The following is a 12,736-nucleotide window of genomic DNA, read 5'->3' as shown; positions in this document are numbered from 1 at the left end:
TGTCTTCTAGGCTTTTCTAGTGCTCTGGCTGAACCTAGTTACTCTTACTACCATGTATAGTATGGAAATGTTTTGTTGTTTGTTTGTTGTTTGTTTGTTTGTTTGTTTTGAGACAGAGTCTCACTCTGTTGCCTGGGCTAGAGTGCTGTGGCATCAGCCTAGCTCGCAGCAACCTCAAACTCCTGGGCTCAAGGGATCCTACTGCCTCAGCCTCCCGAGTAGCTGGGACTGCAGGCATGTGCCACCATGCCTGGCTAATTATTTCTATACATATTTTTAGTTGTCCAGATAATTTCTTTCTATTATTCAGTAGAGACGGGGTCTTGCTCTTGCTCAGGCTGGTCTCAAACTCCTAACCTCGAGCGATCCTCCGGCCTCGGCCTCCCAGAGTGCTAGGATTATAGTCGTGAGTCACCTTGCCCGGCCTAGTATGTAAATTTTTAAAGCTTAAATGTTAGAGTGAAATGGACTGCTTGTTCCTTTATTTTTCTTAAGCTATATATAGTTGATGCTGAAAACATGTGATCATTTAGGCCAGAGACATGTTCATACTTGAAAGGAAAAAATTAACACATTTTCTCATTTAGGTTACGAGAACTTCTCACTTTTTCCCTTAAAAATATGATACAGGAAGCATTATTTTCTTTGTTTTCACTTACATTCGGGAATAATATATACTCACATCAGAATTGTCTTACAAGACAAGGAATGTATTTGAAGGGTTGTATGTTATTTTTTAACCTGTATTTTGAACAATAAAGGCATCTTAAGGGAGGGGAACAAGAATGATGTGTCAGGCACTGGGGCAACAGCGTGAGTTGGACCTGAGCAGAAAGTCTCTGTTTCCGTGCTTTTCGCCGCTGCCACAGCTACCAGTAGCTCATCATGTGCTCTTAGATGGATCCTCTTTCAGGATGGTTTCTTCTCTGGATTCCTAGATACATATTTAAGCCGCTCTGCCTATAGGGACACGGGTCTTAGGTAGCTCCCAGGTTGCTTTGCCAGAGAATGTGGCAAAAGACAGAAGTTGCCCCTTGGTGTCATTGTCAGACTGCATCATCCAAAGGAAACTAGCCTGTTTGGACTCGTAACTGTTGCCTTGGTACTTCCTGTGTCAGTCTGGAGGCTTCCTGTTGTGCTTAGCATTGTTCCTGTGTAGGCCGCTTGCTGGTCATGGTGTCAGATGTACCCAGTTTGGGGTCTTGTTGGTTCCTCTGATGTGGAAGTGCTCAGCATGCAGTAAAGGGGTAGGCCTCCAAGTGAAGGTATGCTAAGCCACAAGGCCAGCTTCCTACGAGCACAAACACGCAAGGGTCCTGGTCTCTGCTGAAGCCTGCAAATGGTTCAGGTTTGCACGTGCCCCCTTTGCTGATGCAAATCTGCTTTCAAACCTAAGTAATTGGAGGCAGAAATGTTTGAGTTGTGGCTTCAGGCTTTGGGATGAAGACCCTTACATCAGCCTCCTTTGTGTTGTCTGGTACTTGCCCCTCTCACCACCCCAACCTCCTCACATAGGGTTTATTTTGTGACTTAAGGGTTAATGAATGTTCTGGCAAAATCCCAGTCTCTGGAGTTCTGTTAAGTCAGAAACTCAGTGTATTTGCTCCTGTTTTATCTTTCCAGCTTTGTGGGCTCCTCTCTCTGGACTTGTGGGTTGTTCCAGCTAAGATAAAAATGCTTAAGTTTAAATAATACTTAAATTATAGTCTGAGTCCTTTATGTGATCAGCACTATTCTTTGTGCTATTTGAATTAAGCCTTGAGAGATGGGGCAGCAATTGTGGTTTAACAGAAAGACCATGAGATTTGGGTCAGAAGATTCATTATCTCTGTGACTTTTGAACAAGTCACTTAACCTCTGAGCAAAGTGGAGATTGTAAAAATAGTAATAGCTTCTTTGAAGGGTGGTTGTGAGGATTAAATATGACACTACACAAGGAAGTTCCTTGCAAATGATGAAGTGCTACACAAGTGGTTATTCTCTGTGCTGAGGCATGAGTGCGGGAAATCACAATTTGTATCCAGGGAACATTTAAGTTGCCTGCTTCGGCCAGAGTGGAAAGGGTGGCTGGAAATAGAGATTGGGACCAGATTGACCCGGGCCCTGAATGCCAGACCAAGCAGTCAATAAAAAGCCAGAGGGGGACATTGATTAGAACGTGGCCTAGGAAAATGAATCTGGAGGGGGATGTGGTTGGAATGGAAGAGAAAGATCCTGGAGGAAAGGGACACAGAGGAATACTGTCATGTCAAGGCATGAAGTGGAGGACAGGAATTTGAACTGGAGTGGGGACTGTGGGGCTGGACAGGAGCGGCTGGCTGGGCAGGATCATGTGCAGGAGGTAGCAGTCTGTCTCTGTACCCAGTTGAACATGGGGTAAGGGAGAACAGGAATTTTAAAATGCCTCTGAGGTTTTCAGCCAGTTATAACAAGTTTGATAACTGAACATGTTTAGCTGGAGATACAGTGTTAGTCACAAGTTTGCATCAGGTAAATTCAGATACAGGTGTGGGGATCAGGCATGTTGAGGTTGAAACTATGGGCTTCACACCTCTGAGAATGTGCAAAGAGAAGAGGCTACAAATGGAGGCTTGGGAAATGCCCTCATATCTAAGGAGGTGTGTGGAAGGGGGAGCAGCAAGTTCTCAGAGTCCCTTGACATGACCTTTTATACATTTATTTCTCCTATTTCTTAAGCTATACAAAACTCAATTGAATTTACCTTTGCAGGCGTCGTACGTGCAAAATACCTGGATGTTTCTTGCTCGACCTTGAACACTCAAAACAATACTCTGGAAGGAATTTCAAGAAAAATAAGGATGAGCTGGTTCAGAAGATCTACAGCCTGTTTAATAGCTCCGTCTTTGATAAAAAGGTAGAATCGCTAAATAAAGCATTGATGGAGCACCTGCTATATGCCAGCACTCTTGGGTGCTATGAGGTGTGCTAATTGTGTATACTTGCCGCCTTTGCCAAGAGGCAATTTAGGTGGGGAGGTGAGACATGTATACATGAAAGAAAGAATGTTTACAGGTTATAATGTATGGGACAGATGGTTGTTACCACAGGAGATCAGCAGAGGGAGAAATGGCTGAGAGCCTAAACAGTCAGGAAATCAGATTGCCTGGAGGAAGTGAGACTCTTTCTGGTTCTTGAAGGATGGTAAGTGGTGAAAACAGTGTTGGGGAGAAGGTGTGTGTTGAGGCCTGACTATCAGGAAGAGAAGATTTATGTGGAAGGATAATGGGAAAGAGCTGTGTTACCTTGGGCAAGTTACTTAACCTCAGTTTGCCTCAGTTTCCTCATCCGTAAAATAGGGGCAGTAACAGTCCTTACTACCTCATAGAATTATTGTTAAGTCTATGTAAGTTAATATTCATAAAGTGCCTAGAACAGGGCCTAGGACATAGTAAGCTTATTATATTTTGATAGCATAGGACCAGGTAATGGAGGGCCTTGGGAATCAGGTTGGAGATTAGATTTACATGAGTAGGTACCACTGCACAGGGATGGGGCATGACATGAAGTGGCTGCTGAAGGAAATTAATCTGACAGTAGCCTGGGGATATGGACTGGATTGGTGCGGTGGCTCATGCCTGTAATCCTAGCACTTTGGGAGACCAAGGCAGGAGGATCGCTTGAGGCCAGGAGTTTGAGGTAGAATCTGGAGGCAGAAAGACCTGTCGGCCACTAGGTTTTTTAGATTATTGTCTCTGGTGACAAGACTTTCTGGAGGGAAGTTCTCATATCTTCCCTAAAGGTTCCCCAGGCTTTGGTGCCCTTCCTGATGACAGTGGTGTCACGTCAGATGGGCAGAACCTGAAGTGATCTGACTTGCATTTTCAATTCTGCCTCGCCACTCCTATGCACAGGCTTCCATCTCGCCCACCTCAGCAGGCTTGTCCTTCTCTCCTTGAGTGCCCCAGACTATTGTCTCCATGCAGGGGAGCCTAAATCCTGCCTTCACGTGGTCTGAACAGTCTCCCTTGTGTCCTGATTGCCTGTTAGTTGTCTTTACCTGGACTTCAGCTTGGCTTTTATTCTCCCCAGAATGTTTAGATTTGTGTGCCCTTTGGACAAATTTCTTCTCAAACTTGCTCTGAGCCAAGAACCTGGGGTAGAAAATTCCTTTTACTTTTTATTAGAGGGAGGAAAACTCTGGAGTGAATATTTTCTGATCTGCTTAGAACTGCTTTCCGACTCTTTCACGTTTGCTTTCCATTCCCAGCTGCCAGAGAAGATAGAAATCAGCTGGAGTAACAGGATGCTGAGAACTGCTGGCTTATGCACCACTGGCGAGAAACAGCACCCGAAGAAGGAACGCTTCGCCAAGATCCAGATTTCTGTGAAAATCTGCAACTCTGCAGGTGATGGCATGAACGTGGCAGCTTTACCACTGTGCTCTTTCTTTCCGACACTGTGCCTGTTAAATTACTCCTAGCCTGTGTCACAGCTTGTACTGTCATTCCTTGGTGGACAGGCCTACTGTGCGTTGCTTAGAGCTGTGTCCCTGACCCCTGGGCTGCGGCCTGGTACCCGGCCATGCATCGCCACCTGAGCTCTGCACCCTTCCCTTTGACACGCCCCTGTGGAAAAAAATTGTCTTCCATGAAACCAGTCCCCAGTGCCAAAACGGTTGGGGACCCCTGGCTTAGAGGACATTATTGGATGTTTCACCGTCCCTGTAAATCCAACTCAGTCTTTCTACTAGACCTGCCTTTCTCTCCCCATGTCCCCTGTGCCAGCAGCATCTCCATTCTCTCAGCAGCTAAGGTTCAAGGTCCCGTATATCTAGCCAGTCACCAAATCTTCCTTCTCCATCCGTGAGTCTGCCCAGGAATGGGCTCTCATTCCTGCTCAGTTAGTCTCCTATACACACTGCATTGCTTTCCTGCTGAGACATCTAGGGCGTTTTTCTTCCCAACTTTTTTTTTTTTTTTTTTTTTTTTGGGACAGAGTCTCACTCTCTTGCCTGGGCTAGAATGCGGTGGCGTCAGCCTAGCTCACAGCAACCTCAAACTCCTGGGTTCAAGCGATCCTCCTGCTTCAGCCTCCTGAGTAGCTGGGACTACAGGCATGCGCCACCATGCCCAGCTAATATTTTCTATGTATATTTTTAGTTGTCCATATAATTTCTTTCTATTTTTAGTAGAGACGGGGTCTTGCTCTTGCTCAGGCTGGTCTCAAACTCCTGAGCTCAAGCGATCCTCCCACCTCAGCTTCCCAGAGTGCTAGGATTACAGGCGTGAGCCACCGCGCCCAGCCCTTCCCAACTTTTTTTTGGTTTGAGACAGTCTCACTCTGTCACCCAGGCTGGAGTGCAGTGGCATGATCATAGCTCACTGCAACCTCCAACTCCTGGGCTCAGGGGATCCTCCTGCCTCAGCCTCCCGAGTAGCTGGGACTACAGGTGTGCGCCACCACAGCTGGCTAATTGTTTTCTATTTTTAGTACAGGCTGGTCTCGAACTCCTGACCTCAAGCAACCCTCTCTTCTCACCCTTCTAAAGTGCTAGGATTACAGGTGTGAGCCAAGCCCCCGGCCTCCTCCAACTTCTGTTGTATTCAAAACCCTAGGGCTTTTCAAGGCCTAGAGCCTGGCTTTTGAGGCATTTGTAATCTGCCCTCACTCCACTTGGCCAGTCTCAGTACTTCACCACTAGTCTGTACTCCAACAGGCTCTCTTCACACTGGCCTTCAAAATGTACCACAGGCTGGGTGCAGTGGCATGTGCCTGAATCCCAGCTACTTGGGTGGCTGAGGCGGGAGGACTGCTTGAATCCAGGGGTTTGAGGCTGCAGTGCACTATGATCACATCTGTGAATAGCCACTGCACTCCAGCCTGGGGAACATAGTGTGACCCGGTCTCTAAAATAAAAAAAAAAAAAAGGACTACATGCCCACATGTTTCACCACACCCAGAATGGCCTTTGTAACTTTGCAAATCCAGTCACTTGGTAAGGGCCCAGCTCAGATCGCAGTTTCTCCATGGAGCTTCTCTTGACCAAATCCCATGGCCATAGTGACTGCTCCCCACCCTGTCCATCTCCATTCCTGAAGGGCAGAAACCAGGTCTTGTCTAGATGTTTTTCTAGCAGTGCCCCACAAAAAGATGAGCACATTGGAGCTGTTCCCAAAAGACCTGTTCACCAAAGGCTCTCTGCCATTAACAAAATTGGTTGAAGTAGGTGGAAATTTCACTTTCAGAATTCTGGGAAGGTAACACTCATGCCTGCCTGTGTGCGCTTCTGGAAGATGGCTTGTGTGGTGGGCTGAAAGTCTAGGATTACTAGGTAGCAGACCAGAAAAGGATCGGTTTTAGTGCTCACTTTCTTTTCATTCCTCTTTCAAGACCGACTCCGCGATACTTTGATCCATGAAATATGCCATGCAGCCTCCTGGCTGCTCGATGGTGTCTGTGATTCTCATGGTGACTCGTGGAAGTATTATGCCAAGAAATCCAACATGGTGCACCCAGAGCTCCCCAAAGTCACACGTTGCCACAACTATACCAATTAACCACAGGATTCAGTATGAATGTACTCGGTGCAAATTCAGGTAAGACCTTTCTTCCCAGACTTTTCCCAGTTATGTTTTTTTTTTTTTTTTTTTTTTTGAGAAAGAGTCTCACTCTGTTGCCCGGGCTAGAGTGCCGTGGCTTCAGCCTAGCTCATAGCAACCTCAAACTCCTGGGCTCAAGGGATCCTACTGCCTCAGCCTCTCAAGTAGCTGGGACTACAGGCATGTGCCACAGGGCTAATTTTATATATATATATTTTTAGTTGTCCAGATAATTTCTTTCTATTTTTAGTAGAGACAGGGTTTTGCTCTTGCTCAGGCTGGTCTCGAACTCCTGACTTCAAACGATCCTCCCGCCTCGGCCTCCCAGAGTGCTAGGATTACAGGCGTGAGTCACCGCTCCTGGCCCTAGTTATGTTTTATTATGGCCTCCAAGTGGCTCTTCAGTGGTTTTTAATCAGTAAAGCAGATTGCTATCTGACTCTCCTTTCTGTGTTCTTTCTCCATTCTCCTTCCTAATTTGAATTGGCCTGGCCACTGCTGCTACTTGGTACCCCATTCTCTGAGAACCCAGAGAAAATTCTGGCTTTGGGCCCAAGGCCAACATCTCAGAGCTGATGCTGAGGTACAGTGACTGATTCCTTTGTTTTTTGGTGTCCCTTACCTCTCTAGGGTTGGCCTCTACACCAGATCATTGAACACCAATCACTTTATCTGTGCCGTATGCAAGGGGACTCTGGTCATGCTGCCCTTAACTCGGAAGGATGGGACCCCCATTACGCCGCATGTGTGACCATTTGCTAAGTATGTGCAGCAGAATTACAGAATAGTTCTGCGTAGTATTGCAGGGATTACCCACGGGGTTTTGATTAGAAAGCTCAGCAAGGATTTTGTTGCCAAGAAACAACAAAACAAAACTCCTTAAGGTTGTCAGAGGGTATATTTGTATGAGTGGAATCCTTTAGCTTAGATAAGAAGTTTTAGAAAAACCTGTTTCTGTGAAGTTTGCAATGTTAGAATTTAAGTACCTTTTTAGATTCATGTCATTAATGCTGATTATTCTTAGCCAAGGGCTCTATTGCTAACCACCTTGTGCCCTTGACAATACTCTGAAGCCCTTCGGATCTACATTGAGTCTTATTTTGACACCATAGTTTAACATGTAGAACAAAATGCAAAAGAAAAATGAGAGTGGCAGGTTGGAGGAATGAGGATAATGCTGGAAAGAGAACAAGTTTTAAAAGCAGCACTTCAAAACCAGGGCTATTGTCAGATGTAACCTGTTACACCTACCTAGATAGAAAAGACAAGTGTATTTCATGAATTTAGCACTAATGACATTGAATGTAGCCATCTGAGCCATGTAGTTGTCATAAAATTAAATAAAGTGTTTTCTGCATCTCACTTGTTAGCAAAGTCTGTTCATTGACTCCCAGTGCTTAGAGAAGAACAAACCCTCAATTCTTTTGTCCAAGACTCAGACATCTGAAGCCCCGAGACGTGTCTAGAGGAGCACCTCCCCTCTGTTTCTCTCTGATTTCCGGGACTGCCCATAAGTACTTCAGCAGCTTCCCTTCTGGGAGATACCCAGGACATGGACTGGAACCCACACTGTATTCTTTCCCTAGGGCTGCCACAGCAAGTTATCACAAACAACACAGATGTATTATCTTACAGTTCTGGAAGTCAGAAGTCCAGCACGGGTCTCACTGAGCTAAAATCAAGGTGTGTCAACAGGACTATTTCTTTCTGGAGGCTCTAGGAGAGAATCTTTGTCTTTTCTAGCTTCTAGAGTCCGCCCACATCCCTTAGTTCGTAGCCTGTTTCTCCATCTTCAAAGCCAGCAACACCTCCATCCCTGACTCCCTCCTCTTCTGCCTCCCTTTTTCACTTTTAAAGGACCCTTGTCATTACGTTGGGCTCACCTGGATAATCCAGGCGACTCTTCTTAAAGTCAGCTGAGGTAACGTCACAAACTCAGGATGAGAGCGTGAACGTCTTGGGGGCCCGTTTTTTCAGCCTGCCACAGGCATCTTCACTAGTCTAGCATTGCTGATACTTTTTATATGCAGGATGTGTTATTCTGTCATTTTCCTTCCTTCCTTCATTTTGCAGAAGCTCAGAGTGTTCTTTTAGTGGCCACAAACTCCAAACCACAAAGCTAGATGGGCTTGGGTGTGTTTATGGGGTGGGACGGCTTCCCCAGCTAACTCCTGGGATCCCTACTTCCCATTCCCAACTCTAGCCATATCTGCAGTTTCCGCAAGGGCCCAGCTGGCCTGCGAAACAGTTGGGGGGAACCGACAGTGCAGTGTACGCAGTCAGCCCTTCCCCTTCTGCCTTAGCGCAGTAGCCCTGCCACCTGCCCTTCCGGGAAGCCTGATTTCCTCCACTCATTTCAACCCCACCCTGGCCCTGGAAAAATGCTCCCCACAGCCCACCTCCAGGTGGCTATGTGTTCACGACTGTTGGTGAGTCGCCCAGCCTTGTTGCTTTTCTGCAAGTCCACTGCCATCTCCTTACTAATGGCCTGTGTCACCTCTCATCTGAATAACCAATTCAGCCTTCTGGCTGGTCTCTAATACCATCACCCGATCGCAATCTACCTTTCAGTCTTATTTTCAACCCTTCCCCTACCTGAACCCTTAACTAGCCAGTTGGGACCACTTATGATTCCTCTGATAAGCATTGCTGTTTCCAGCCTCCCCACCTTTGCTACTGCCCTCCCTTCTGCCTGGAAATACTGTCTTTACCTCTCTTCACCTTTGGAAATACTCCTTGTCCTTTAAGCCTTCAGGAAGCCTTCCCAATGGTGCTGGCCTTCAGTGCTCTGAGCCCTGGGTTCATTGTCCATGTGCAACTCCTTTGCCTCATGGCACAGGCTGCTTGGCATCGCTAGTTCTAACCACATCTTTCCTACTGTCCTGAGCTGGAGTTCAGAGTCCAGCTCTTATTCACGTGACAGCCCCTTTCCCCGATTGTGCCAGCCAGTAGCCTAACCGCTTGCCCTGCACCCATGCACCTGGTGTTTGCCTGTGAATCAAATGAGAGTGCCCAGGAGGGCAGAGCAAAGGCTGCAGAGAGACATTAACAAAGGCAGGATAGGTTGGCACAGCACCAGGGCGAGGCAAGGGGAAGCAGGAAGTGCATCCCCAGAGCCCGGGGAGGGCTGCTGTAATGATGCACCAACACACCCTGATCCTCAGGATCTTGTTTATTGAAAAGTTTTAAGCAGGATTTTAGACATAAAAATAGAAGTGAGCAAATACAGAGATCTTGGGGACCACAGCTACAGTCACTGCTAAGCTGGAGGCCTGGGCTGCAGCCCCAGAGGGGCAATGTCCTCTATGCCCCTTTCCCGTCCACACAGGGAAGGTCAAGTTCTGGTTTCCGAATGAGAAGGGCAGTGGGGCTCCTGGCAGCCACCTCTGAAGCGGCAGGGTGGGGCTTGGCTGCTAAGGAGCAGCAGTGGCGCAGCCCCCAGAGCTGGGAGGGCAGCTTCCTGGGAGACCCTGCAGTGCTGGGGCTGCCGGTGAGTCCCAGGGGCCAGGCTGTGGGGAGAGCCAGAGCTGACCCAGCTGAGAGGGAGGGAGGAGCCTGGAATGTGGGGGGAGTCAGGCTGTGGGGTGAAACAGGAGCCCCCATTCCAGCGTCACAAGCCAGAGTAAGAGGCCTCTGTGGTCTCGGACCAGGATGAATCCCGGCGGGAAGACGTTGGCTGTCGCTGGAGGCCTCTCTGGTCGGGGCAGCCCAGGCGCGAGAGCAGCGTCCACATCCGCTCTCGGAACTTGACACCCACAAAAGCATAGAGCAGCGGGTTGAGGCAGCAGTGCATGTAGCCCAGGCCTGAGGTGACCGACTTGGCCACGTCCACACGGCTCTCTAGGCCACAGTTGCGGGCCAAGGCCCCCAGGTCCATGACGGTGTCCACCAGCACCACTAGGTGGTAAGGGGTCCAGCAGAGGGCAAAGGCCACCACCACCACCACCACCAGCCTCATGGCTCGCAGGCGCCGCTGGCCCCTGGAGACCAGTAGCACCGCGAGGATGCGGGCATAGCAGTAGGCCATGACCAGCAGGGGCAGCAGGAAACCAGCCACCAGCTGCAGTACCCGCAGAGCTGTGCGGCCCACCTGCGGGAAGTTGTACTGGCAGTGGGTGGCGTTAAGGCGCTCGTCATAGCGGGCCGACAGGAAGATGAAGTCTGGGAGGGCAAAGAGCAGACAGAGCCCCCAAACAGCTATGCAGGTGAGGGCCACGCGGGCCCGGGGGCCCCTTCGGTAGAGCTGGGTGGCGTGCACTATGCTCAGGTAGCGGTCAAAGCTGATGCAGGCCAGCAGGAGGGCCCCCGCGTAGAAGTTGATGTTGAAGAGAGCACCTGCCACCTTGCAGAGGCCGGAGCCGAAGACCCACTGCACGGCAGCATCCACTGCCCAGAGCGGGAGCGTCAGCACCAGCAGCGCATCTGCCACGGCCAGGTGCAACAGGAAGGTGTCGGTGCTGCTCAGGGCTGCCCGCCGGCTCAGCAGCACGGCTGCCACGGCGCCGTTGCCCACCAGCCCCAGGAGAAAGAGGAGGCTGTAGAGGGCCGGCAGGAAGGCCCGGTCGAAATTCAGGCTGAAGTCCTGCGGGCAGGGTGGGGAGGCACAGCAGGAGTCACTCTCGTTTTCTCCGTAGTCATAGGAAGAGCTGAAGTTTTCCAGGAGGGAGGCAATCTCAGAGACATCCAGCACTTGGTGGTCGCTCATCTGCAGAGGGAGGAGAAGGTGACGAGGGGCCTGGCAACCAGTCCTTCCAGATTGAGTCTGAGGGGCGTTCCTCTGTGCAGCTCCTCCTAAGGCAGGCCCTGACCAGACACTGTAACTGTCCCCACCTTTCTTCCAGGGCCACACCTGAACCCCCTCCATCCACACTGGGCTCTGGGACGCTGACTTCCCTTCTCAAAGTCTGCTTTTCTCTCACCCTTCTAGGTGATCCCATTGGCCCAGGGATCCTGGCGGGAGGAAGAACTGCCCTCAGGTTCGCAGGCAGAGCCCTCCCTGCCTGCCGCTCCCTTCACCGCTCGCCTTGCCTTGCGTCCTCAGCGCCCCGGCCACACCTAGTTCAACCACATTCCTCCCCAGGCACCTCCCCGCCGCCCCCTCTCACAGTCACTGGCCCTCCTCTCCCCTCTTCAGCTGTTGTCCGGGGACCCCAACTTCCTGACCTCCATGGGGACTCCCTATGAATCACTGCAGCCCCCCTAAATGCATGCTTTCGGCCCATCCTCACCCTCCCCTATACCGAGGCTTGTGCACTCATGTAGCCACCCACCCACTGGGGGATCCCCCACTAAGCTCTAGCAGGAATCTCCTCTACCCCCTCACCCACACCCCAAACCACCCCAGACCTGCAGGCCTTCCCAGGGCCAATTCAGTACAGCACACGAAAGTCAAAGTCCCCAGTCAGCTGAAGGGAGGTTCAGAGGTCATCAAGGTTGAGCCTCTACCCCCCACCCTGACTTTTGCAGGTGGGGCACCAAAGCCAGAGAGGGGAGGAGACACGCCCGTGGTCAGTGGCCAAGCTGGGTTCCCAATTCCCTGTCTGGTGCTCCTTCTAACACAACCCCTGCAGCTGCCACCTACTCACCCAACCCTCTGGTGACCGTGGGCTGTGGACCAGCCCTGGTGTTTCCCTAGTGTCCTGGGTTCTCCACTCCAAGCTGTGGCCTGGCCTGGCTGAGCAGCAGCACTTACCTCAGGGACCATGACTGGGCTGGTGCTCTGGCTGCCGGGCCGCGTGCTGCCTGCCCCTCTGCTTGGCTGCTTGTGGCTGGAAACCTGCATGCGCAGAGGAAGTGAGGGTTTCACGCGGTTCTCAGCAGCAGCCTTTTCCAGGGGGTTATCTACATGAGACCTTCCCGGACTCCAGGCCACAGAGCTCTTATCCCAGCCATTCCCGGGCTGGCTGAAGCTGCTCTGGAGGAGCTGGCCACAGCTCCGGACCAGAAAGGCTGGGCCCTAGGTAAGGTCTGGGGGTGTCTGGGTGGGGTAGGTCCTTTGAGGGGCGAGGTCTGAAGGAGGAGCAACGCAGCTGGGAAGTGAAGGGCAGCCCTGCTGCCAGGAGCAAGAATTATTTCTCCCCAAAATAAAAAGAAGAATTACTTCTCCTGTTCTGGTAGGGTCAGTGCTCAATGGATTGGAACTCGTGCCCAACTATCGGGGCCTGGAGTTAGTTGAT

At 50.3% G+C, this 12,736-nt stretch overlaps 1 protein-coding gene and 1 long non-coding RNA gene across 2 annotated transcripts; both read right to left on the bottom strand.

The window, feature by feature from the left end:
- Window positions 1–723: 723 nt before the first annotated feature.
- Window positions 724–9,394, bottom strand: LOC138378222 (uncharacterized). The gene is made up of 3 exons (XR_011231939.1): window positions 9,282–9,394; window positions 2,723–2,792; window positions 724–1,391 (listed from the first exon to the last, which is right to left on the bottom strand). It is a non-coding gene; the product is annotated as an uncharacterized lncRNA (long non-coding RNA).
- Window positions 9,395–9,717: 323 nt separating this feature from the next.
- Window positions 9,718–12,326, bottom strand: CXCR3 (C-X-C motif chemokine receptor 3). Its single transcript, XM_069463820.1, has 2 exons — window positions 12,253–12,326; window positions 9,718–11,265 (listed from the first exon to the last, which is right to left on the bottom strand). The coding sequence occupies exons 1-2, from the start codon at window positions 12,262–12,264 to the stop codon at window positions 10,171–10,173; spliced, it is 1,107 nt and encodes a 368-aa protein (XP_069319921.1). The 5' UTR covers window positions 12,265–12,326; the 3' UTR covers window positions 9,718–10,170.
- Window positions 12,327–12,736: the final 410 nt, after the last annotated feature.

This window comes from Eulemur rufifrons, chromosome 30 (assembly GCF_041146395.1).
Source record: "Eulemur rufifrons isolate Redbay chromosome 30, OSU_ERuf_1, whole genome shotgun sequence".
NCBI lineage: Eukaryota > Metazoa > Chordata > Mammalia > Primates > Lemuridae > Eulemur > Eulemur rufifrons.
This window is presented reverse-complemented; position numbering and strand designations above follow the sequence as displayed.